The sequence below is a fragment of the Bacillus rossius genome, assembly GCF_032445375.1.
Source record: "Bacillus rossius redtenbacheri isolate Brsri chromosome 4 unlocalized genomic scaffold, Brsri_v3 Brsri_v3_scf4_2, whole genome shotgun sequence".
Lineage (NCBI taxonomy): Eukaryota > Metazoa > Arthropoda > Insecta > Phasmatodea > Bacillidae > Bacillus > Bacillus rossius.
Genome location: NW_026962011.1, coordinates 49,985,876 through 50,013,660, shown reverse-complemented (window position 1 = coordinate 50,013,660; position 27,785 = coordinate 49,985,876). Strand labels below are relative to the sequence as shown.

The window sequence follows — 27,785 nt, the reverse complement described above, 5'->3', positions numbered from 1 at the left end:
CCTTCAAATCCAAATTTTCCCGGGGGAGGACCCCCCGACCCCCCGCTTTAATATGGGGGGGGGGGGGCATGCTTCTCAACACCCCCCATACACAAATCCTGGATACGCCACTGACTAATACTCATCACTGACTATTCTAGACTAAAAAACTAGATAAGTTGGGCCCAGGTAAAACCTGCATTGACACAGGATCTCTTACGTGCGGGATGCAAAAATTTCATGCATTCTTGACAAGCAGCAGGTTGGTTACAGGGAACAGAAGGATGGTTCCGGAAGAAGAGTTGGACAGAGTATAGAAATAAACTACTAAGCAAAAGGGCGGGAGCTTGGAAATTTGCTGTCCGCTTTGGTTTGGGTGGCGCTGGTTGTTTCGGGGAGGGGGGGGGGGGGTGACATATTTGTCGTTTCCCGCCGGGATGCCAGCCAGCCAGCCTGCTGCCTCGCTAGCCGGCCTCGCCGTTTATATACCTCTCAGCCCTCCACTCTGGAAAGGTCTCGTAGTCCTTGGAGGTGTCGCGTCGACAGAATCTCCCAGCACGGACGGGGCTCTGGAAAAAGTCGTGGCCTCGGTGGTTGGGGGGGGGGGGGGGTTATGGGTGGTGGTGAGGTAACGCGCTAGTCGTACCAGGCGTGTAGCTGTAATGAAGGGATAGGCGCTACTTACATAAACCCCCCCCCCCTTCCCCAATCCCTTTTTTGACGCCCGTGGCTGGCGCGTGGGCTGACTCCTCGTAACAACACTGCAAAAAAAAAAAAAAGTTTAGATTTATACATTCAGTGGTTAGTGTATTTTTAATTGTTTCGATGAGAATTTAAAAACACACACATAATTTGTGTACTGTTACATATTTATTGTGGGAAAGTTACCACCATGTCGAGTAATTTTACACCAAATGTAGATTTACATTTTTTTAAAAAAACTTAATATTGGTGCAAAAATAAACAGGTTACGTGTAAATTAATGATTCTTATGATAGTTTGACACCCAACATGTTGGTTAAAATACACTCAGAAATGAGAAAAAAATACACCTATATCACTGGAGAACAGCTGCCATCTACAATGGTGTAAAATTACACTTATTTACATTTTACTTCGGAGCAAAATTATACTATTTTTACAGTGAATATTCGGTGATAAGCCCACATACGATATTACTTTTTTCTTTATTCCCTATGGAATTGAATTCAACAAAAAAAAAAAAAAAACGCATTGCTATGCCGTATGCGTAGCGTTCGTTTCTTTGTTAAAGTATTAACTTGACAAAAATTAATTTAAAATTATAGAATCACCACACAATTACGACTTAATTCGTTACAATCGCAAAACAGCGATTTAACTGTTGAAAGATTCAAACTATATTAATGAAACTGTGGCACTAAGAAATAATTTTGTTATCTTAACAGCATTATTATTTTTTTTTGTGGCAACATAATTTTACTGTCTCGAGTATTTCACTTCGTGAAGAATAATTTTTTTTATTGATTCTACAAAATATTTTTTAGGGTGTAAAGAATCTGTGTTTTTTATGACCAGGTTATAAATCTGACCCACTTCCCACTATTATATTTTATTAAAAAATCACCGGTTACTTTATCGTATAGGTGTTTGTGTATATATAATAAACTCTATTTATAAATATTTTTCTGTTAAATATATTACCAAACAAAAATTTTATGATTTTTTCGTAACTATTAATTTCATATTAGTTTAGTGTATTATACCAAAAAGAAGTAGCTATAACTTGTAACGCGCGTATGCGCTTTCATATGTACACGCCACGCACAATTTGTTTTAATTAATCATGGTCTACACTTTTTTTTCATAAACACACTGACTATCAAAATTAATTTTTTGATTTTTCATAGGAGATGCTGTACGCTCTTTTATGTGTTAGATTTCATAAGCACGCGGTCGTATGCTCTGAGTTGAGAACAGTGATTTTTTTTTCAATATCCCTCTAATTCGTCAGATATATAAATAAAACTGCTATATCTGATGTAAGTTGGTGTTTGAAGAGCTGCTATATCTGATGTAAGTAGGTGATTGAAGAGAGTCGCGTCGTTTCTAAAGTGCGTGTTAATTTAAGTTTTTTTTGATAACATTGTAAGAGTAGGTAAGATATACGTAATTATTGCCTAAATATATTTTCATGGCGGTAATGTGTTAATAAACTCTTAGGATAAGGTGACTACACAGTTTCGGAAGGTGTTATCAAGCTTTATCTGGCAAACGAAATCTGCTTTACCACCCGCCTGACCTTGGGAATCAACATTCAAATGAACCTGAACGCGTAGAGAGACTCTCACTTGGAATCAGACAGAGAAGGCGCGCCGCCTACTGAACATGTGAGTAGACGAGGCAAAGAATTTTCATATGGTAACAGTAGGTACATACTCATTAAAGTGAAGAGGCACGTCATTCCCAGGAAAATTTTACTTTTGCAGGAGTATTTAAATTTTTTAAAAATATGATTTGAACACAGACACGTATCAAGCATTGCATGAGCTACTTTAATTTACTTTAAGATTTTTCTGGCTTTTTTCTGTAGCCACAGAAGTAAAATTGTAGCAATTAAACCAACGGCGATAGAAAAAACATAGTATTTCTCACTAGCCCCGCACTGATAAGGATTCTGAATTTTTGATGTCAAATGATTGGTTACTCCACGTTAGTCGCCATGTTCTTGCTATTACTGTTATATTTTCGTTTCAAATTTTCTCAACAGATAATAACAAAATACTTTACAATTAACGGTAAAAATTCCCTCAGGGGTTCACAGTTGTAATAATTTGCGTGACCTTTTACAGTTCAAAAATAAAGTTTAATTAATATTTGGCTAGTAAATTTTCAAAACAAAGAGAATTATCCGAATAAAGGTACTGAAAAAATGTATTATGTAATATTTATAACATGATCAATAAATAACAAATTTGGATATAAGGCTCAATCAAAAATTCCCATCCATGGGTGCTAATTAACTTAGAATTCAGTCAAATGGTTGTAACATACTAATAAACAAATGACATGCACTCGGATACAATGCAGAATTAAAAGAAAATTCTCGAAAGCGTGAAAAAAAACCCTGTCATTTTATAGTTAAATTCGACCACTTAACAATTAGCTGGTTTGTTGATGGATTTAGTGAAGCAGCTTTTGATTATTTCTCGCGAAATCCCATATATTCCAATAAATTTAAATTTTTTCACGTTCTGAATGAACAGATTTATAGGGAAACGAAAAAAACGAAAATTATTTTTAAGCCAAAATTAGAAAAAATATTTTGAATGTCAGCGGTTTTAAAAGAAGGGTGAACTAGGAGATAGTTGGAAATGAGTGGCAAATAAAAATTAAAATATGGGTCTGTTAAAAAACCACTTTGTTGTTGTAGGGAAGTGGGTAGAGATAACTGTTGAAGGTGATACGCAGCACCACACGGAATTTACAAACATAGAAACTAAATACATACTTCAAACCGATATATATATTGGTGTACTTTAATGCTCAATAATGCTGGTTTGGAATCTAAATCATAGGAAAAAGAATAAAAGTTACTTTCAAATAATTTATGGTTATCATGGACGGTGTTTAGATTCTAAATGTGTGCAAAATTCTTCGCGCAAGGCACCCACTTTAGTGTAATGAAGAGTATGCATGAAAAAATTACTATATGTTTTATTTTGTGGGTGAAACATATATGCTAAAGAAAATAATTTGAATTTAGGAAAAAAAAAATATTGGTTATGCTAGTATTTTGCCTGAAGGCAAACCAATGTCATTTATTGAATGTTGTCTAGTTTATGAAAACTGCCATGTATATAACCGTGTGGCGATATCACAAAGCACAATGTTTGGATCAAGAATAACAGTGGAAACTGCTGCAGAGAAAACATTGACGGTCACTGATTACTGAGCAGCCGAGATTTTTTTGTACCTACAATACAAAGTTAAACATCTTGTATCTTGATATTTTTGGGTATTTTGTGTAAATGTGCGATGGCTTTGTTCTATGTAACTTTTTTTCTGTTAACTTGACGTGACATAAAAAAATTTGGTCTTTTTCAAGTGGATGAAAACTTTGTTTTCCGGGAAACTTCCAAACAATGTGATAAATAATACGAAAATAATTTATCTTCTCGTCTGTTGGCACTTTACATTGTCATCCTTTTATAATTTTGGCTAAGAAATAATTGTTAATAGTACGAAAAAACAGGTACAAAATGTTTCACTTTATTTTGGTACCATCCTTTTCCTTACATATACGTTAGTGTTTATTACATCATCTAGAAAATGTGTACACATTGTGTACGTTATTCTGCTATTTAATCATCCTGGGTTGACAGTGAACTGTTCAGTTGTTCAAGCGTCAGGACTTCTGACTGGTGTGTTGAGTCCTCCGTTGGATTCCCGTCCGGGGGGTGGGAAGCGTTCCACGCGTGATAAATTGGTCCTTACGGCGTGCATATTCGTACTGCAGACGGTATTTGCACCTGGCAAACCACCGCAGATCCATATCCCAGATCACACGCGGTCGTATTTTCTCGCCGTGACGCCCCAGGATCACCAACCAGCTTTCGGGACGATCGGTTCCCTACCGTCAACAGCGTGGGCCACCGCGGCTAGGAGACCCCGAACCACAGACAAAGTTACACTAGATTCTTTTCTTCAGCGAGGGAAATGACCCCATCATCCAGAGTACCTACACACACGGCGTGCGATATTCAAAAGAAACCACGCCTCCCATCAGGTCCTCGTCTTTAGCCAATAGGTTCTCAAAGACCGCTAATGATTACAGTTACTATTTGACGGATTCAAATGAGGTTTCCAATCTTGAAAGTAAGGGTTAGGTTTCTTAGTGTTCTCCGTAAGGTAAATATTATTCAACGAAAGACAGTCTAAAAAAAGAGGAGTTTAGAAACATTTTGGACGTTGAACCCTCACTATGGGGTTCATCTCTAAACTATATTTTGAGAATCGGAAAATTCATGGATTCTTTTGGTCAACGGTTAGACTGCAAACATGTGGGCATAACGTGGCATTTGTTCCACTACTCGCCTCTATGTCTGTGAGCCAGTTAACTACCGGCTAGCGATATGGAGACCAATTTGCATCGAGCCATTCAAAAGAGATACGTACTAGAATGCAGTCAATAGGTGAGCACGTGAAGTCACAGTACACGGGGGAGCTGAATTGTTGCCCCTTGGAAGGGCAGCCCTTCAGGATTTTTCTGGGAATGGTTTGTTTGTACAGCGACTGGAAGGGGAGCCCATCCAATTTCTGAAAATATGTTTCTTTAAGTGTTTAAATAATCCTGAAAACTTGCTCCTTGGAAGGGCAGCCCATCAGGATTTTTCTGACAGTGGTTAGTTTAGGTTAGGTTAGGTTATGTTAGGTTAGGCTAGGTTAGGTCACTTTACAAACTAACCACTGTCAGAAAAATCCTGAAGGGCTGCCCTTCCAAGGGGCAGCATTTCAGTCGCCCCCAGCACACGAGGTTTGTGCGTCACGCCGCTGTGTGGTCGACAGTCGAAGATGCGAGGCAGGACCATGCTGGCGCTGCAGTTCGACGGGAAGGCGTCGCGCCTGGGGCTGAGGACTCTGTCTGTGCCGGAGCCGCGCGGCCGCGAGGTGCTGGTGAGGGTCGCCTTCTCGGGCGTCTGCGGCACCGACCTGCACGTCCTCAAGGTGGGTCCCCGGCCCGCTACTGCCGCTACTGGCGCTACTGGCGGTCAGCCCCGTCCGCCACTGGGCCACGTTTAACTTCACGGTGCGGCGTGTGTCATACATAGGGACCGGGAAAATTCGCGGGTTCTATGACCTCCAGGATAGATTCCAGTATCCTCTACACGCTCGGGCAAATGCCAACTGTTCATTGGCCGCTGACTTGTGAGTCGTCTCGACTGGGTAACCTATGATTCGACACTTCTATGGGTGAGGGTCTCTAATTGGCCCTCAGTCCTCCAGATTAACAGTGAACCAATGACAGAAGCAGCACTAAGGTATAATTATTTGAATTTTAGCATAACACGAAATGAACCCACGAATTTTACGGGTCTCTAGTAATAGGGACCGGAAAAATTCGCGGGTTCAATGACCTGTAGGATGAACTCCATAGTTATACGTACTCTCGGTCAAATGCCACCCACCCATTGGCTGCTGTCTTGTGAGACGTCCCAGCGTAGCAGCCTGTGATTCGATAAAGCGTTGGTTGGGTGTTTCTCATTGGCCCAGAGTCATCCAGGTGAGTTGTGAGCCAATAGCAGAGGCAGCACTGAGGTATAACTATTTGTATTTCAGCCTATCGCGAAATGAATTCGCGACAGGATAGAGTCAATTTACTTTTGACATTATTTTGCTTCAGTGATTGGGCCACAGTTTATCTGAAGGACTCTGGGCCAATGAAAAATCTTTAACAGAAGAATTAGAGAATCACGATCATTCCAGTCAACAGGTGTTACGAGTCGGTAACCAATCAGCAGATGTAATTTGCACGAGTGCATAGAGGGTCATAGAGTCTATCCTTTAGGGATTTGAAATTGTGAATTTTTCAGGTCTCTTGTAATTATTATATAGTTGTATATGGTTATATTATTATATAGTTAATTAATTAGTAAAATGATAATTGTTAAAAATAGTTTTTTATCTCATAAGAATTCGTTTCTTTTGATTCCGTTTCATGTAATTTTACTACAATTCATTTATTTCATTACATTTGGGTACATTTCAATTCATTTCCATTGTATAAATTCATTTTGTTTGACAAATAAAGTTTCGATTCTTTTCCGTTAATGTGGTTATATTTTATTTCCATTTGGTTCGTTTCAGATTATTTTGCTTGTGATATTAAAATAATTCATAATATAACCATAGTCAAAAGTTTGTAATTTTATATACATTTAAAAGCACTTTTTAAATAATTTTTTGAAACACAAAGGCTAAAGGGATATTTCTATAATTTTAACTCCTTACCTTCCTTGCAAATATACACTTTGTGTAGTATCATTGAGGTAAGGACACTTTCGCATTTAAAATATAAGTAGGGATGCTGAATGGCATAAAGTGACCTAAGACCGCTTGCAATTTAATAACAAATTGCTCGCATATCTATAGCTTTCCCGGGTTTCCAACGCGGAATCTTACATGAGAATGAAAGGCGTCCCCTACAAATCATTAAGGTTTTCATTTGAATTGGTCCGTGGTGGTCGTAAATAATATACTTGTCAAGAAATATATATTACCATAGAGTTTTCTTGGCGTAGTTTAGTTCTTTAATTTGAGTAAACAAGCAGAGGAAAGAATACAGAGCAGCCATGTAATAGTTTTACAAGATAGCATTCCCCAATCTTCGGTATAGATGAAGCAGAATTATCTGTGCACAGAACATACTAAACCATAGTTGATAACAATTTCGTGTGTTTGCAGGTATGGTAAAAACCTCACATCAGACAACCATCCATACATAAACAGTCTTTATTTGTTTCCTAAAAACAGACTTTTTCTTCCATCCTGTGTACCTTCCTTATCATTTTAAGTGGGGAAGCCTTCTTTTCACAGATGAGAGAGCCAAACGTCCGATCGTGCATCTTCGGTTTTTTTTGTTCATTGTAAATAAATATGGCGGTGTTGATAAAAGGAAAAAAAAAACATAAACAAGGCAACAGTATTTATTTGTACGCCACCATATTTTTCGTTTGTCGTGTGTCCGTGAATGATTATTTTGGACAACTCATGATAACTAATGAATGGTCAATTAGGTTAGGTTAGCTACATTATAAATACTTTAAAACATTGTGGACGGTTGCTTTGGTTAGGATAGCTACATTAAAGATACTGTGAAATCATGTAATACGGTTTCCTAGCGCTGGATAGCTACGTATTAAAAAAGTTATTTGCTAAGAAACCAAAAAATGATTTTACAGTATATTTTTAATGCAGTTATACTCACCTAATATAACCAACCATCCACAATGTTATAAAGTATTTATAATGTAGCTAACCTATCCTAATCGACCGCAAAATTTAATGCCACACCGGTTTATACAATGAGATAGAACGGCGTATGACGTATGCGTAAGCTACATCCCAAATAAATACACCTGTTGTGGTACGGGATAAAAAAAAGCGAGCATGAACTTCGGGGGAACCTCGGGCGTGGCTCTCTCGCCTGTGAGATGAAGGCTTCCCTTTCAAGTGGACTGCTCAGTTAGGTGTGAGGGAGGTCGTGCTGAGCTACCCCGCCTGTGCGCCCCGTGTGCAGGGGGAGTTCCCGTGCAGGCAGTCGGGCGCCGTGACCTTGGGCCACGAGTTCAGCGGGGTCGTGCACGCCGTGGGCGCCCAGGTGACCACGGTGCGGGAGGGGGACGAGGTGGCCGTGAACCCCGACAGGTGAGCAGCGGGTCGTCTCCATCAAGTTCTGTCCCTGCCCGAACACGCCCGAATATTCACCTTCGGCCAACCTCGGGTTTATTTATATATGTCTCTGTTTATTTTAATGTAGCTATACCTTTGAATATATATACTGTATAGAAGTCGCCAGCCCAGGTTAACATTTCTAATACGGTTTTGAGGTAGTTGGTTAATTCACCGCCGCAATCGCCACCATCTCTAGGGCATCGACTTGTGGTGGTCCCTAGCGGACAAGTGTCGAACTCTTCAAACACCCCTTCCCCCTCCCGTTGAACGAACTTGAGCTGCAGTGAATGATAGGTGGGGGGTGCGGGGAATGACAGCGGGCGACAGAGCTGCGCTCTAACAGGTAAATAACAACTAAGACGATACAGGGCGTTACGGCAGCGCACTGCAGCGGTGAAGTTCCCAAGCTGCTCATCATACGCTTCTGAAAAACGTAGAGTAAATCCTATCCACTCGCGACTTCTATACAGTATATATATTCAAAGGCTATACTAACCTAACTAACCGTACATAGTGTTTTAATGTAGCTAAACCTAACCGACCACTTTTAATATTTGAATTCGTTTTTCCTGCGCAAAAAATAAAACAAATCCCGAGATTGGCCGAAGGTGAATATTCACGCGTGTTCGCTTCCCGTCGTCTGTGCTCGTCTCCCGACTCCGCGGTGTGCCGGGGGGGGGGGGGGGGAGGAGGCGATGCCCACCCGGGCACACACACACCGCCTGCACAGCTGCACAGGGGAAAAATTGGTTGTCTGTAAAGTCGGTTTACGGACGACCGTTTAACGTGACAACGTCATAACAAAACATTGATGAAATGATTGCATACTTTTATGAATAAAATTAAATCATTTTTATTTTAATAATAAAAGAATAAATACTTGAAATTATACCTGTAATCAGATTTTTAAAATGCAAGAATAATGAACATTTATTGCCGAAATTGTTGTTGTAATAAGCAATCAAAACCACAGATTAAAATTCGTCGAGAATATTTTACTTTTTATGTCTTCCAGTGCTCAAAATGATCTGCAATTGTGGCCCCGGGCACGACATTTTATTTATAATTCATTAATAATAACGCCCCTCGCGATAAACAAAGGAAAATATGTATTAACGAGTGCCTGGTTCCCGCGGCAGCTGATAGATATCGCGATTCGTTCGGTTCGCGTCCGTCACCGTAGATGACAGCACGGTTGGAGAATATTATTATTTCGTTTTTATAATACGATTTTATAACAAATACGTATCCGAAATACACCAAACGTATTTATAATGTGTTACAATATTTTTTAAAACATTGTGCAAATGATCCCGGGTGTAATTTGAATTATTATGTGTAACTGTAAAACACCATTGTTCGTTAAAAACGTATTCGAAAATTCAACATTACTTTTAAATAACCGTACCGATTGTGCTGAAAATTGGTGGACGATAGTTAAATTATATAATATTTATAATTCAAACGACGAAAACGTGATTGAAAAGTCAAATCGACGGTTGTTCCAATCGAGTGGAAGAGAGATACGGCGCATACGTACAATGAGCGTAACGGGACACATCCGTAGTGGGACAATGTGCGTTACGGGACACGTTTTCGTGCGTGCAGCCGGTTTTCATCAATTTATTAGACGTTGTCACGTCAAAAAAATAGATCCTAACGGTTATCGAACCCGAACATTATCAGCCCATGCATTTTACCACTACATCACGCCGCTAACATAAAAATTGAAGAAAAAATATCGTTTAAATTGTGTCTTCGTTTGATTAAAATTTTAACTGACAATTGCAGCAAAGTTACAAGTTATTGCTACGTATTCAGACCCAACAAAGTTTTCAAATAAATAAAAAAAAACCTAATCTTTAACCGATGTTCAGAACAAAACAGTTTTTTTTTAAATGTACCTACTTTTAGACAGAGCTCCCATTTAACACAATGTTAATGAAGGGTTCAACTACTACTAGCGCCGTTAGTTCGCAGGCCTACCGCGAGCTTCACTAAGCCGACGAGACACGCCAAGGCAAAGGATTGGAAGTTGCCATGCCTATCTGCATGACCGTAAGCATGACACAAATAAGCAATTTAATTTTAATACAATTCTTTAGAAACACGCCATTGCAGCTTTGAATTGTTTGTTATGGAAAAAATTTCAAGAAACACTAGACATCACAGGGAACAGATGGATCCGACGATGAAACATAACCGGTATTATGGGCAACACGACAGCGCATACGAACACAATCAAACTTTAAAGCTTTTTTTCCTGGGTTTCTTATTTTGCATTCCTGAATTTTTTCCATGACAAACAGTGCAAAACGGCAATGAAGTAGGCCCAAAGAATTGTACTAAAATCAAATTCCCCATTGCATGAACCATTTAAACAACGTAAGAAATGTAGTTGGCGTCTTCCCAAACCTTTGATGCTTTATTAACATCATATCAAGACAATATTTTATATATTCTCTTATAATTATATTAATTATTGCTTGGCTAATCTTGTTTGTTAACACACTGGTAATAGTTTTAATACACAATGCAAGCACATGTTTTATTGTTCCTACAACTCGCTATCTTAAGCTGCGCATAGCTAGGAGTTTTATTTGTTTGACTTAGCTGTCAGGAATAAAAATTGGTCTAAGAGTGTGTTTTAACATGGTAAACCTCAGCTTAAAAAGTGTTTATAGTGACTTTAATGGGGTGATAAAATAAAAATGTCACAGAGGTTTTTAACGTGAGAGTTTCATAACGTAACTTTTCCATTACAACTGCGTATTTAGCCACAGTGCGCAAATATGAGTTAATCACTGCTTCGTTGACGCTATGCCAATATGTTTTGTTTCCCAGTGGCTGCGATCGATGCTCCTACTGCCGCAGCGGGAAGTACAACTACTGCGATAACGGCGGCTCCAACAACGCCATTGGCCTGTTTAGGCATGGCGGCTGGGCTGAGTACTGTCTGGTCCCTGAACCACAGGTGCATCCGCTCCCTCGTGGCATGTCGCTGGAACAAGGCAAGTGTCACGCGAGCAGGTCGCGTCTCACTTTTAGAATTACTTTTTACAACCGGTACGGCAGATCGAGGCGATGACGTCATCCCAACATAACGAGAACAAGTGTGACGCTCAGAGGGTAACGAACAACGCAGCGATAATTTATGAAGAATATTTTCACCTATAAAATTACTTTTCGAAAACACAAATGGTAGAAGCAGCGTTTGATGGCATGTAGGCCTAATATCACACTTACATTTTTCCGCACTTGCATACTTGCGCACTTTTGTACTTGCGCACTAGAATACTTGGCACGTTCATGTTTGATCACTTGAATACTCGCATACCTGCTCATTCTCATACTTCCGTTCTCTCATACTTGCTCGCTTTTTTATACTCTGGCATGCCTGTACACGCAGCCTGTACATTCACTTGTACAAGTGTCTCAAACATTTGTGTACCCTACATAGTTCCTAGTCCTCTAATTGTAGAGACTGGAAAAATTCGCGCTTTTGATGACCTCTAGGATAGACTACACAATCCCCTACACACTCGGGCAAATTCCACCTGCCCATTGGCTACTGACTCGTGACACCTGTGAACTGGGACGCTTTCGATTCGAGACTTTTTTGGTGGATCGTTTTTCATTGGCTGGAGACCTTCAGATTAACTGTGAGCCAATCAGAGAAGCAATATAAAGGTACTGTTGTTTGGATTCTATCATATTGTGGAATGAATCCGCGAATTTTTCCGGTCTCTATCGATTTGCGAAGTTTCACTTGTAACGCGCGTAGTGGCCATGTGCTCATATTTTTTGTTGTAGTAAGCTTTCAGGCATGACAAATTTGAATGTTGTGCAGAAATTTGTGAAACTCTTTTAATTTTGTGTTAACGACTGTGCTTCATTTTTAGGCGATTAGCGCACCAAACCGAGCTAGCAACGACATACCTAGACATTCATGGCTTGTCTGAGATTAATATTTGGTATCAGTCTTAACTTGAATTTATCGCCCAGAGACTTCGGTAATGGGCAACAAAATTAATTAATTTTATACCTTGATTATTGAAATTCATATTGCTGCACACTCACACAGCGGCCTCCAATGCGCTTGACAGTAGCAACATCCAAATTAGCCAAATGCATTTTCATTTGGACGTCAAAAATTACGTGCTTTCATCCTTATTGAGTGAGTGCACCTTTCTCACATATTCTGAACGTGTAACTTCCATCCACTCTTCTCTTAACCTTTCAGGTTAGTTGAAAACATAAACACGGGAATTGTTAGAATAAAAATTCCTAATAAGCACATCTCATAAAAGCAAAGTTAGCTAGTTATATGTTCAAAATTGGTACATTATAAAAGTGTAACTTATTGAAAGCCATTACTGAAGGTGAAATTTGTGTATATTCTGGATTTCAAAATTTGAATCGCCTGTTAGTGAAATTTTACCAACCCATGCAGAATTTTGATGTACTTTGAAAACCAAGTTAATTCTGTATTTCAGCCGAAAAAAAACAGAGATCTAATATGAAGTAAAAACTACCACAAAGTTTTATAAGTAGTACTGATAAATGATAATATTTAATTATCGTATAACCAGCACAGAAGAAGGATAATTGTCCATTAAAGTAATTTATAATAACCTAATTCTCGTTAAAAAAAATTATCTGAGAGTATTATAAAATTGCAAGAAAACTTTGTTACAAGTGTCGACAATGGATAAATGACACTTTTCATCTGCGTGCAATGTAGGCATCATCGCTGATATGAGCAGAATTTTGCTATAGCAACTGACAGGTCTACGTCGCATTTGAAGATGAATGATATATGCAGAATCTATTCTTCGATAAAGATTGGTAGATCTCTTTGATGAAACTTCTCCATCGGACATGTTTCGGTGACAAATGTGTTTGAAGTCTGTGTGACGTATGTGCGCAGCATCCCTGATGGAGCCTCTGTCGTGCCTGTGTCACGGCTTGGACCTGGTGGGGCCCATGCCGGTGGGGTCCGCTATACTCATCCAGGGGGCGGGCATCATCGGCAACCTGTGGGCCTGCGCGCTGCACCACCAGGGACACAGGAAGGTCATCATCAGCAAGCCGAGCGAGGCGCGCAGGAAGGCGCTCCGCAAGCTAGGCGAGTATCAGCCAAGTGTTCCGGGGAACGATCGACATGTTTATTGGGTGGAAGATCCTGAACCTACTCAATTGCAATACTTTTCTGGACGTAGCAAAAAGCACGGGGGTCAAAAAAAATTTCATACAAACCCAGAAAACAAACAAAGTTTTTTGCTGCAATGACATTCATTTCCAAAAAAATTCGACTATGAAGACAAAGAATTGTGCAAACAACTATGCAGAAGGAATTAAATCAATGATAACACATAAACATATCGAAATAGAAGGAGTGATTGAACAGACGAAAAATGAGGACAATCTATACAAACTGCTTGTTCGGGCTTTTTTTTTTCTTTCATATGATACTAAGTAACAGAGTTAAAAATATATCTACGGATGGACTTGTAGGACGCAAATTGTAACAATATTAACTAAGAGGGATGTTATGATATCCAGTGACGAGAAAGTGAGGAAGAGACGAAGGATTATGGACATCGGAGTAAATATATCAACAACACGACGTCACGGTGCAGCTTCATTTTTTCTTCTTTGTCATGCGAAAATGATTTAACCATCTCAAAGCTCATATGGAGATTTGACCAAATAAAATACTTTATATTTCAAATAATTTAATTTATTTTTTTATAATTAAAATTATGATGTTTTTACATTTATTATGGTATTAAGAAACATTAGCCATATGTACTTCTTTTCTGCAACTATATAAACAAGATTTTTTTATCCAAATGAATATTTAATAATTTATTTAGCACTTTGATACATCATGAACATTTAAAGGCTTCAAAAATATTGCAAATTGAATGTCTGAATTAGAGATGTAAACGTGTCTTAACAAAATGAGATTCAACTAAGGAAAGGGAATAAAATCGCTGGAGCCCCTGTTACAGATGAATCCCGAATTCAAAAATGTTTTATAATTGTGCAAACACTATGTTATTTATATTTTTTCAAGAAAGGCGTTCTTCTTCCTTGTTGTAAGTTGCGAGCTCTGTCACGGCCATCAGCCCCAGCTCGCAGTCCAGAGTGGCTGGGCAGGACTGGGGACTGACAGTGGTCCAGTGTGCTCTCACGGCCATCAGCCTCAGCTCGCAGTGCAGAGTGGCTGGGCAGGACTGGGGACTGACAGTGGTCCAGTGTGCTCTCACGGCCATCAGCCCCAGCTCGCAGTCCAGAGTGGCTGGGCAGGACTGGGGACTGACAGTGGTCCAGTGTGCTCTCACGGCCATCAGCCTCAGCTCGCAGTGCAGAGTGGCTGGGCAGGACTGGGGACTGACAGTGGTCCAGTGTGCTCTCACGGCCATCAGCCCCAGCTCGCAGTGCAGAGTGGCTGGGCAGGACTGGGGACTGACAGTGGTCCAGTGTGCTCTCACGGCCATCAGCCCCAGCTCGCAGTGCAGAGTGGACGGGCAGGACTGGGGACTGACAGTGGTCCAGTGTGCTCTCACGGCCATCAGCCTCAGCTCGCAGTCCAGAGTGGCTGGGCAGGACTGGGGACTGACAGTGGTCCAGTGTGCTCTCACGGCCATCAGCCCCAGCTCGCAGTGCAGAGTGGACGGGCAGGACTGGGGACTGACAGTGGTCCAGTGTGCTCTCACGGCCATCAGCCTCAGCTCGCAGTCCAGAGTGGCTGGGCAGGACTGGGGACTGACAGTGGTCCAGTGTGCTCTCACGGCCATCAGCCCCAGCTCGCAGTGCAGAGTGGACGGGCAGGACTGGGGACTGACAGTGGTCCAGTGTGCTCTCACGGCAATCAGCCCCAGCTCGCAGTGCAGAGTGGCTGGGCAGGACTGGGGACTGACAGTGGTCCAGTGTGCTCTCACGGCCATCAGCCCCAGCTCGCAGTCCAGAGTGGCTGGGCAGGACTGGGGACTGACAGTGGTCCAGTGTGCTCTCACGGCCATCAGCCCCAGCTCGCAGTCCAGAGTGGACGGGCAGGACTGGGGACTGACAGTGGTCCAGTGTGCTCTCACGGCCATCAGCCTCAGCTCGCAGTCCAGAGTGGCTGGGCAGGACTGGGGACTGACAGTGGTCCAGTGTGCTCTCACGGCCATCAGCCCCAGCTCGCAGTGCAGAGTGGACGGGCAGGACTGGGGACTGACAGTGGTCCAGTGTGCTCTCACGGCCATCAGCCCCAGCTCGCAGTGCATAGTGGCTGGGCAGGACTGGGGACTGACAGTGGTCCAGTGTGCTCTCACGGCCATCAGCCTCAGCTCGCAGTCCAGAGTGGCTGGGCAGGACTGGGGACTGACAGTGGTCCAGTGTGCTCTCACGGCCATCAGCCCCAGCTCGCAGTGCAGAGTGGACGGGCAGGACTGGGGACTGACAGTGGTCCAGTGTGCTCTCACGGCCATCAGCCCCAGCTCGCAGTCCAGAGTGGACGGGCAGGACTGGGGACTGACAGTGGTCCAGTGTGCTCTCACGGCCATCAGCCCCAGCTCGCAGTCCAGAGTGGCTGGGCAGGACTGGGGACTGACAGTGGTCCAGTGTGCTCTCACGGCCATCAGCCCCAGCTCGCAGTCCAGAGTGGCTGGGCAGGACTGGGGACTGACAGTGGTCCAGTGTGCTCTCACGGCCATCAGCCTCAGCTCGCAGCGCAAAGTGGACGGGCGGGAGTGGGGACTGACAGTGGTCCAGTGTGCTCTCACGGCCATCAGCCTCAGCTCGCAGTCCAGAGTGGACGGGCAGGACTGGGGACTGACAGTGGTCCAGTGTGCTCTCACGGCCATCTGCCCCAGCTCGCAGTGCAGAGTGGCTGGGCAGGACTGGGGACTGACAGTGGTCCAGTGTGCTCTCACGGCCATCAGCCCCAGCTCGCAGTGCAGAGTGGACGGGCAGGACTGGGGACTGACAGTGGTCCAGTGTGCTCTCACGGCCATCAGCCTCAGCTCGCAGTCCAGAGTGGACGGGCAGGACTGGGGACTGACAGTGGTCCAGTGTGCTCTCACGGCCATCAGCCTCAGCTCGCAGTGCAGAGTGGACGGGCGGGAGTGGGGACTGCCAGTGGTCCAGTGTGCTCTCACGGCCATCTGCCCCAGCTCGCAGTGCAGAGTGGACGGGCGGGACTGGGGACTGACAGTGGTCCAGTGTGCTCTCACGGCCATCTGCCCCAGCTCGCAGTGCAGAGTGGCTGGGCAGGACTGGGGACTGACAGTGGTCCAGTGTGCTCTCACGGCCATCAGCCTCAGCTCGCAGTCCAGAGTGGACGGGCAGGACTGGGGACTGACAGTGGTCCAGTGTGCTCTCACGGCCATCAGCCTCAGCTCGCAGTGCAGAGTGGCTGGGCAGGACTGGGGACTGACAGTGGTCCAGTGTGCTCTCACGGCCATCTGCCCCAGCTCGCAGTGCAGAGTGGCTGGGCAGGACTGGGGACTGACAGTGGTCCAGTGTGCTCTCACGGCCATCAGCCTCAGCTCGCAGTCCAGAGTGGACGGGCAGGACTGGGGACTGACAGTGGTCCAGTGTGCTCTCACGGCCATCAGCCTCAGCTCGCAGTGCAGAGTGGACGGGCGGGAGTGGGGACTGCCAGTGGTCCAGTGTGCTCTCACGGCCATCAGCCTCAGCTCGCAGTCCAGAGTGGCTGGGCAGGACTGGGGACTGACAGTGGTCCAGAGTGGTCTTACGGCCATCAGCCCCAGCTCGCAGTCCAGAGTGGACGGGCAGGACTGGGGACTGACAGTGGTCCAGTGTGCTCTCACGGCCATCAGCCTCAGCTCGCAGTCCAGAGTGGCTGGGCAGGACTGGGGACTGACAGTGGTCCAGTGTGCTCTCACGGCCATCAGCCCCAGCTCGCAGTCCAGAGTGGCTGGGCAGGACTGGGGACTGACAGTGGTCCAGTGTGCTCTCACGGCCATCAGCCTCAGCTCGCAGTCCAGAGTGGCTGGGCAGGACTGGGGACTGACAGTGGTCCAGTGTTCTCTCACGGCCATCAGCCTCAGTTCGCAGTTCAGAGTGGCTGGGCAGGACTGGGGACTGACAGTGGTCCAGTGTGCTCTCGTGCGCAGACACCGGCTGCGAGATCGTCAGTCCGGGCGAGCTGCGGCAGAAGGGGCGCGACCCTGGCTGGGGCGTGGACTTCGTCATCGACTGCAGCGGCCACGCGCCGGCCATAGAGAAGGCCGTCAGCCTGCTCAGCTGCGGCGGGACGCTGTGCATCTTCGGCGTGGCGCCGCCCGACGCCAGGATCAGGTGGGCTGTCTTTCCCGCACCGCGAGTTCACTTGGAGGTGGTTGCATGGCGGTCATTGAAGTTAACAGTCTATGAAACTTTGCCCCTTCCTTTCTTTAAAACGTGTAATTATTATTAGACTTTATAGCACAAGATATAGAATAACGGAATTCATTCTTGATTTGGGGACCATTCTGAGTATTTTGACTTGACATTGTCTAATAAATCGATCAACGCCGGCTGCACGCACGAAAAAGTGTCCCGTAATGCACATTGTCCCGTAACGCTGTACCCCGTTACTCTCATTTTACGCTTGCGCCGCATCTATATCTCTTCCACTCGATTGGAACAACCATTGATTTGACTTTTTTCGAGGCACATTAAACTTGAAACACTCCCATTCGTTTCCTACTTTTCCTATCATCGTCCTATCCTTAACAGAATAACATAGATTGGTAGAAGTTAAATATCAAACATGTATATAGAAGTTATAGTTTTGATTCATAAAAGTATGCAATGTTTTCATCAATGTTTTGTTATGACGTTGTCACGTTAAACTATCGTCCGTAAACCGACTTTACAGACTTTTTTTTTACGAAATTTAAGGAATGATGACTAGTCCTAGTTAGAGCCAGGCGGTTGAGTTTTTGGATGGTCAGTTTTGGGCTTTTCGTTGTTACTGTGTCATCTATCGCTCACCTTCGTGACTACACTTTGGCTACTTACCACTTTATAGCCTATGATCACGAATCTTGAGACAACAATATCACCGCGTTCCACTAGTCCCCCCCAACATTTACCACAATGACTTTGGTATAACTAAGTGGGACTAAGTAGTAGTGCCACGAACACATCGATTTTTTTTAAATTTTTTGTTCCCTCCAGTTGGGTGAGGAGGGGAAAGTTGATTTCTTTGTCTTTGAGAGACGTGAAAAATAAACACAATTTAATGTAGTCGTGAAATCGCTACTCAGTCCCACTTAGTTATTTTACCAATCCATTAATATTTAGGTTTTTGGTTTACCTAGTTTCATCAGGTCCTGTTGGGAAAGGGGGGACAAGTGGCTCAGATATGCTTGAGTTACTCCCGACGCACCCAGTACTAATAAACATACCGCTATCTACTAAACAGGCCATGGCAGTGTCCTTCCCGAATTTCTCCGACTCTCACAGTGCTTGTCCTTCTCTGATGACCGCTTTGTCGTTTGGTGTTTTAATTTTGGTATCTCGTCGAGAGACGGCCAAGTCAGGGAAATTTGGGAAGAAAACTGCCACGAACTTTTGCAATGAGTCATTCAAAGCTTTTGAATGTTGGTGCTTTTGGGAAGCCAGCCAAGACCGAAATCGGGATGGGTGGATCGGGATTCAAACCCTTTTCATTCCGAATGCGAGTGCAACCTTTCAGTGTTTCACCATCTCACTCCCTCCAAATACATGGGAAACTGGGAGTCCTGCGATAAAAGACTCACTCAGTAATGCTCTGCAGCGGACCCAGCTCTGAGTTTTGGGAAGTGTGGGATGACTGGGTTTTTTTCGGTACTGTAGAACAACTACCAGTTAAATGAGGAGTCAGAAATTTTAAAATAAAATAACAGCCAGTTAAAAGGATATCAAAAAAATATTTTTGACATGAAAAATCATCATAACTATGCGGTAGATTATTTTTTGTAATTTATCCAGTTTTCTTTTCATTTTATTTTTAGTTAGGATGGATAAGTGACCATCAAAAACCTTAAAAAGTAAGTGAAAGGTTCAGTTGGGTAATTCAGCGACATTCAAATATTTCAGAATCTAATAATTTAAAAACGTCATTTCGCAGGATAGTAAATTAATAGGTTTAAGAAATTATGTTTCCGGAATTTTTATATATATTTTTTCCCGTAAAAGTTGTGATTTAGGAAATTATCTAGATTAATAACTGGTAATCATTGATCAAACAATTATTTTTATCAATTCACATTATAATTTCACTGTTCGAGAAAAAATATTTCTGTGGTAAATCTCCTGGTTTTACCAGAAGGTTACAGCTAATTACATAATTAAAAAAAGAGAAACAATTACCAGTGATAAAAATCATTTAGCCAACCTTAAAGATTTCCATCTGTACAGGGACATATTTGTGTTAGTGATGGGATATATCTAGTACATTACCTCCTATAAGAGCAATCCTCCGAACTGAGGTGTAACTATGATTCCGAGCGGAGATTCTAACATTTATGACTTATCGATGAATATTAAGGCATAAAGAGAGAGACTGTGATGCTTTCAGAAATAACTGCAGGGGATAAGATATCTCACAAATTTTCTGAAAACTCCCGTTTCGGCTACTTTAATTATTTAAAAATAACAGTTAAAAACCGAAACGTGAAAACAGAAATATATCTCCGCCTCAGAATTTTCTTAGTCTCCCCCCCCCCCCCAATTAAACAGTCATCACTTGGACACCTTGAAAAGTTTTTGACGTGACAACGTCTAATAAATCGATGAACGCCGGCTGCACGCACGAAAAAGAGTCCCGTTACGCACATTGTTCCGTTACGCTGTGTCCCATTACGCTCATTGTTCCGTTACGCTGTGTTCCGTTACTCTGTCGGCGAGTGCAGTAATAATAGGTTATGTTACAATTGACTAAACAATTATGGTGATTCATATAATTGATGACAGATATTTGACTACATTTTATTTATATAAAAACTTGTTCATAACTATATTTAAACTTTATAGCTAAACACCAGTTTTTAAAATTAATTACAAGTAATCTACACGTGAACTGTTTCGTGGACTGTTTATAAAGTGAAGTGAAAAGAAAATGTGGTTTTCATTGCTTATTACAACAACAATTTTGGCAATAAAGGTTAATTATTCTTGCATTTTAAAAATCTGATAACTAGTATAATTTCAAGTATTTATTATTTTATTATTAAAATAAAACTGATTCAATTTTATTCATAAAAGTATGCAATGATTTCATCAATGTTTTGTTATGACTTTGTCACGTTAAACTATCGTCCCTAAACCGACTTTACAGACAACCACTTTTTTTACAGTGTCAGTCCTAATCTGCTGTACAAGAAAGAGATCAGAATTATCGCCGTGAACAACAACCCGTACAGCTCCGAAAAAGCTCTGGGATTGATCGGCGCGATGGGAGAAAGGTAAATGTTTAATGTTTAACATGGAATGTAAATACCGAATGTTAACCAAACAAAAACTTTTTTTTTTAAAATATATTTGTTTTCCAGGTACTTGGATTATGACAAGCTGGGAGTGCACACGTATAAACTTTGCCAATACGCCGCAGCGATTGAAGACCTGCGAAACGGCACGATAACGAAAGCAATGTTTGTGATAGAACAACCAGATCTTATTGAACGCTAACTTTTGTACCCTGCAAACAGTGTGATGTTTTTTCCCTCGACATACAGGAGGATAAACAAAATACGATAGTTTTAATCAGTTAAGTCATTCTTCGTAACAGATCAGTTCAGTACAAACTGATTAACATAGTCTAGTCGCGTTCTGTTGACCAATTTAGGAAACCTTATCTCAATTCTACATGAATTTTCCGGTTTGTCCTTTTGTATCGTGGAAATATTTTCTTTTCCACGGGCTTAATAACTTAGTTGTATACGCTGATCTTGTGAAAATATGGTATCACTAGAAAAAAATATTTTTATAATTTTTTTATGAATCACGTGAAACGGTAACTAAGCATACTTTAGTAGTCACCATCTTAAACGGTAACTAAGCATACTTTAGTAGTCACCATCTTAAACTGCAATTAAAGCAAGAAGTTAAAGTCGTAAGGTGAGCTAACACAATTTTCTTCCTAATCGTATGTTTGTTGAAGTGCAAATTATCTGTCTAAAATTTTAAACACAAGTAAGCTAATTTTCAAGATAATTTTAATCCTCTTATGTTAGTGCAAATTCACTATTGTCAACGATAACCAAATTAAACATGTAATATTGCAGTATAAAAGTATCGATTTTTTTCTCCTGAAACCCTAGTAAAACTGATCGGCATGATAAGTTGTGTTATAATAAACAACTTTTTTTTTGTCGGGAAACCGATTCCGGAGACATCTGTTCCACGAAGCGAAACATCGTAAGTGAACAGTTATTAATGCCTACCAGATAGGCAGCCCGCGTTACGTCCAACACCTGCCTAATGTCTACCTCTCCGATCACCAGACTTAAATGTCATTCATTCAGTGCTCAACCACTCGCGTGGAGAACTTCATCAACTGTGTCTTGAGCGAACGCTAGGAGCCCAACCGGGTTAGGTACTCATTTGGCATTTTCAGGAAGTGTCCAGTCATCGATGTTCCAATGTTTGTAATCTGACTTACTGCCCGTAATTCTAACACTACTGTAAGCTTGAGTGATTGTGTGTTTAATCTAAGAGAAAAACCTTTCAATATTGCAGAGCTTTTGAAACTGTTGGGGCTGCATTTATTTTAGAGGTAAAGCATTAAGCAGCTGTTACCACCATTATGGACTATCAGTGCGTCAGGCGTAAGAGGCTGTTAAATAAAACCTAACATCAAAACGAGGTATTTAGAGGAATACGTTTCCTCTACAGTATTTTCTAATTGGTATAAATAAGTAACACATAAAATAATGTACTTCGCTTGTTCTTTTGTGTGAGTTACGTGTTTATATTGCTGTTAAAGATTTGTAAAGAAATTATTGTATTTATATAATATATTTGTATAAATAAAGAAATTAAAACAAAAAAAAGGGGTGTGTGTACTTATGTACGCGCGTGAGAAGTTATACTTCTTTGGCATCATTAAAAAATAGTTTTTAATTGCATGCAAATAATTAATTACAATAAAATAATAAAAGGGCTGGAAAAATATAGTCAACACAGTCAATAAAGTTCAGTTTAAAATTGAAAAATTAAATAAATAAAATTTAGAGAATAATAAATATATATGACATAATATTTACTAAATATTATAAGATTCTTAATTTTAAATATTTATTATTGATTATTTAATATTTTAAAAGAAAATAAATAAATTTAATAATAAAGTCAAAAATTAAATTTAGGTTTATTTATTTCTTAAATATTTATTATTTTCTTTATTCACTTTTCATTTTTATCAAAAAATTTTCATTAAATTTGTTCATTTATTTTTATAAATATTTATTATTTATTCAATTTAATAATAAATATTAAAAATTAATATTTTAAATGGATGTTCGATTTTAATTTTTTAACACAAATTTTTTATTAAATGTTTTATTAAAATTATTTCATTATTTTGTAAATTTTAAATAACTAATAATAAATATTTAACATTAATAATTTAATAATATTTAGTATTAATTATATTAAATAATAATGTTTTTTAATTTACATCAATAAATAATACATAGGTACTGATAGTTAACCTCAATTATATTGGAGCACTTGAAAAAGTATATAATCACAATTTGTTTTACTAATATGTACGAATAGTAAGTAATATTAATCAAAATATTCAATCTAAATCACTACTGAATATAATTTATTAGCACATATATAATTCGCACTTGTATGAAACTAAAACACGTGTTGTGAATGTAGAAACTAGAAACATGTGGATAAATATTATAAATATGAAAACAGTGATCAGAGGCGACGAGCGTGCCAACATGCACGACTAATAGAGGTTCTATTTCTATTTTGTTGGTAGCTTTTTTTCGAGACTTAATGTGCGGTTTAGCGGGCAGCTTCAACCTGTTTATTTTGTGTTACAGTGATGCGCGGGCATCGTAAAATTTCACTTTCATAATTTTTTCATAACGCCCCCAAAAAAAGTATAACTTCAAAAAAAGTAAAAAAAAAAACCTACCGCCGAGTTTTGAACCACAGTCCTTCAGCATATTGACCGCGCAGTATAATCACTGCTGTGACAGAAGGTTACGAAGAAAATGTCTATTATATTTGATGTAATACCAAAATAATGTTTTTTTTTTAAACCTTGGAATTTACTTTTTACTACACTATTTTAATTTACCAAAATAAATTCCATGGTAATTTCACTATCATAAAGTTTCATTTGACACACCAATAGGCCACGTTTGGTATGTCCCCTAATGTGGGTTTATGTTCATACACGTGGGTCCGCCATCTTCCTGTGAAAATGTCGTCACATGGTGCGCGCGCAGCTTCAACCTGTTAATTTTGTGTTACAGTGATGCGCGCGCATCTTAAAATTTCACTCTCATCATTTTTTCATAACGCGCCTAAAGAAGGATAACTTCAAAAATCAAATGAAAAAATAACTCATTTCACATTTTTTCTTGTTATTCTATGAACGTATATATAAATTATTTTTATGTACAAATTGTATTTATATATTTGTATAAATAAAGGAATGTAAAACAAAAAAATCAAATAAACAAATTACTCGTTTAACATTTTGATTTGTTGTTCTGTGAACGTATCTATATATATTAAATTTTTATATAGTAAAATATTAAGTATCACATTATAATAAACACTGCGTGTGTGTAGGTACTTCCTTAGTATCATTTACGATTATGTTAAATATTTTTACTAAGTCTGGGGCTCAGTATTCATTATTTTTTTTTACTTACTTTTCCCACGCTTGTTAACATCTTTCGTTTTGTACACGGAAAGAATTTAGACGAAATTCACACATTTAAACCAGAAAAAAAAACCTTAAAGTTCATGGTTTCGTGGCCAGTCCAAGCATTACCGGTGGCTTCATACCATATATGGTGTCGGACTCTGGTTGGTCATGATTGAGCGGGCTCACGTAGGAAGCAAATTGCATTCGTTCTTGCCTGAACCACGTCATTCAATTGACAATTAATGAACCGAAAGTCGGACTCGAAGTGGTTCCGTGCCAATTATTGTAACTCAGTTCCTTCTGATTCTTCCCGTGTAAAACAATCTTATGCAAAATCTTGTCATTCCATCATGGTCACTTGAAATAGTACCTTGCCTACAATCCCTACTAATATTATAAATGTGAATGTAAGTTTGTTTGTTACGCTTTCACGCGAAAACTACTTAACCGATCATCATGAAACTTTGTACACATTTTTCTTGGAGGTATTAGAAGTAACATAGGATACTTTTTATTGAAAAAAAATTATTTTTTACGAAAGATAAAAAATGGTTGTCAAAAAATCTCGAAATCTAGCTGCTTTAACGCCATCTAGCATTCCAGTTATGAAGTTCCAACCCTAAGTACTGTAATACCGTTGCACTGTGTTATCGACGGTCAAAATTCAAAATTCAAAATTATTTATTTTTGTTACAGAGATATATATTTTATTGATTCATTTCTATTGTAATGATCTCAGATATGTATTTAATGGCTTCAATGCGAGCGAAGCCGCGGGTAAAAGCTAGTTTCCCATAAAACGCCTTACCGCCATTTGTTTGTCTCCCGCCTCTGAACGAGCACACAAGTACAAGCCATAGAGAAATTTAATAAGTATCTATCTACCTGCGTTAAAACAGGGGGTGAAGCTGTTTTTTTTTACCTGCAGCTAATTGTAGCGCCATATTGGTTAGACGCCAGAAAAACTGGCTGAATTGCAGTGTTTGTATTGTGGAAACAGTTTTAAACGACTTTTTTTTTAAGTGACTGGTTTGTAACGACAAAGATTCTAATACATAATTACTAACCATCATCAGACGCTATCAATGTTTTGGGCGGAACAATATGGCGATGGCGAGTTTGAAAAGCGACTTCAATTACGTCACAGGCTGCCGTCTTCCGAAAATTCCTGAACCCGTTCATTCAAAGTCTTAAGTGCGGTCGAAAAGTAGCAGCATGACTTGCCTTCCGAAACACAGGAGGGACTAACTACTACCAGATGTCGCATTTCAGGTCGCTCAAGTGCATACAGCTGTTGGCAGCGCGGCGATCATGCGCTGATTACTTCTCTCGTTGACTGCGACCTTGAGGATGCACATGGCCGTACACTTAGTGCGACAGCAAGACACTGGACTCGCATCCCGGAGGATCTCTGCCCCAGCAACTGTACCGTCTCTCTGGACCTCGTTGTCGACTAGAAGCATACACTGGAACTTTTTTTTTGTAAAAGTAACAGAAAGTCATGTAAAATTACAGATTCTTGTAAATTTGGACATTAACATGAAACCAACTGTATCACTACAAAATACCTAGTGTTCGCAGTAAAACTGTGTTCTGATTCTTACCCGGGCATTTACGCTTAGTGTCGTCCCAGTGCGCTTGGGGCAAGCCCACCGGGAAAGCCCTACGGCAGCTTCTGGAGAGTGTGGAGGAAGCTGAAGAAATAAGTCCGCCGTCGCCTATAGACATTTCTTTTTATACTTCTTTCCCGAGACCAGCATTCTGACCAAACTCGAGGGCGCAAGCGCAATATTTCTTTTTACGCGGGTTGAGAGTTCTTTTTTTTATTATTATTATTGCGGAGGAGGGGAGGTGGTGGGGAGAAAAACGTTATTTTCCTCTCACCCCTTCAGCGTACTCTTCATCACGGTCGGTTGCGGGGAAAACGAAGGAAAGAAAATACCCGGCTCGCTATTGGCCGACCCGGCCGTTAACGTCACTCGTGGCATCCATGCCCCCCCCTCCCCCCTGGCGGTATTTTACCGACGTTTCGACCCGCGCAGACGATGTAATAACCCTTTCTCTCTCTCCTCCCGCCCTTCTGACTCTCGCTGTCTCTCTTCCCGTCGGCAGCGCCGCCCTTCCAGGAGCCAAGTACGCCCGGCATGGGTGGATGAGGCGGATCCCAAAAGAAGAAAAAAAGAAGCTATATAGCACAGCGTGGCCATTGCTTAGCTCGAGATTCCGAGCGGCTGCAGAGTGAGAACCAAGCTGACTTGCGCCCCTTCCTTCTTAGATTGTCATGTTTGGTCGCATCAGCTCCCGAACAATGTTTCCACAATTCTGTCACATCTTTCATCGCACTCGAGAAAAAGCTGATGGATATTTTTAATATAACTAGCTGATGTACCCAGAGTTGCCCGGGCTAAACACATGGAGCTTTATTGTCTGCGAGTTAAAGCAAACTGGATAGCGCTATATGACAGTGTGTTGGACATAGAGAAATGTCACACAATTACGGTTTGTATGTTTATGATCTATGATTTTTTGTTTACCCATGGCGATCGGTTATTTATTATTTATTATTAATTATAAATTATTAAGACCATTAATCGAAATAAAAACTATCCTATCTCTCAAGTTGGAAAAAATTACACATAAATGCCAATTTTCATCGAAATCGGTTGACTTGGTGAAGAGTTCGCTGGAAACAAACATCAGGACACTGGATTTAGGCCTACATATATTAAGATATATTTCTTTCTAAAATAATTCACGCAAGGGATGATAAAATAGTATCGTGATTTTACCCTAAAGAATCGCAGGTTATAGAATCATAAAATAAAAATTCACAGTGCGCTTCATTGCCAAAGTTAATGCCGGAAAATTTATCGTGTCTGCATATTATTATTCCACATATGTAATTAAAAGCTTCAAAATTCTAATTTAGCATAATTTTTGAAATTTCATAACTAGTAAACTATTAAACCGATTTAAATAGTTAAATTTATAAAACAACAATGGAAATGAATTATAAAATATTGCAACAAATGTTTGTGGACATGAATGTTTTATACGAATTTCGAAATATCCCAAACTTTTAACGGGTACTGTGCATGTGTGAAAACGTTATTGAAATCACAATTTTCCTTCATTAATATAATGTCACTCACAAATTTTATTACGCACGTAATTTTAAGGACAAGGCCATAAACGGAAATTAAATGCAAATCTATTAAACTCATATACGTAATAGTCAAAAATTAAAAGTTTGTCGGAACAATCCTAAGTAAGATTTTCGCACCAAATTCGCAAGTTAAGTGTAAAAGTTAAATTTTGATAGACTGAAAAGAAGCGAAAGTTCTCTGCACTCGATAAGCTAGCGTAGAGAGGTAATGCGCTGGCAAAACGAACACACAATTTCATGTTTGGTGACTGATTACAAACCTCGGCAACAGCGCACTGCTCTCGCTGTTAACAAGAACTGTCCTGAGGTTTTACCACGAGCGTC

General features: G+C 40.7%; 1 protein-coding gene across 1 annotated transcript; it reads left to right on the top strand.

The window, feature by feature from the left end:
- Window positions 1-2,321: 2,321 nt before the first annotated feature.
- On the top strand, window positions 2,322-22,395 carry LOC134542217 (D-altritol 5-dehydrogenase-like). Its single transcript, XM_063386296.1, has 8 exons — window positions 2,322-2,348; window positions 5,527-5,685; window positions 8,258-8,385; window positions 11,257-11,423; window positions 13,343-13,540; window positions 17,544-17,727; window positions 20,754-20,861; window positions 20,949-22,395. Exons 2-8 carry the CDS (start codon window positions 5,533-5,535, stop codon window positions 21,082-21,084), a joined length of 1,074 nt encoding a protein of 357 aa, XP_063242366.1. The 5' UTR covers window positions 2,322-2,348; window positions 5,527-5,532; the 3' UTR covers window positions 21,085-22,395.
- The last annotated feature ends 5,390 nt before the right edge of the window (window positions 22,396-27,785 follow it).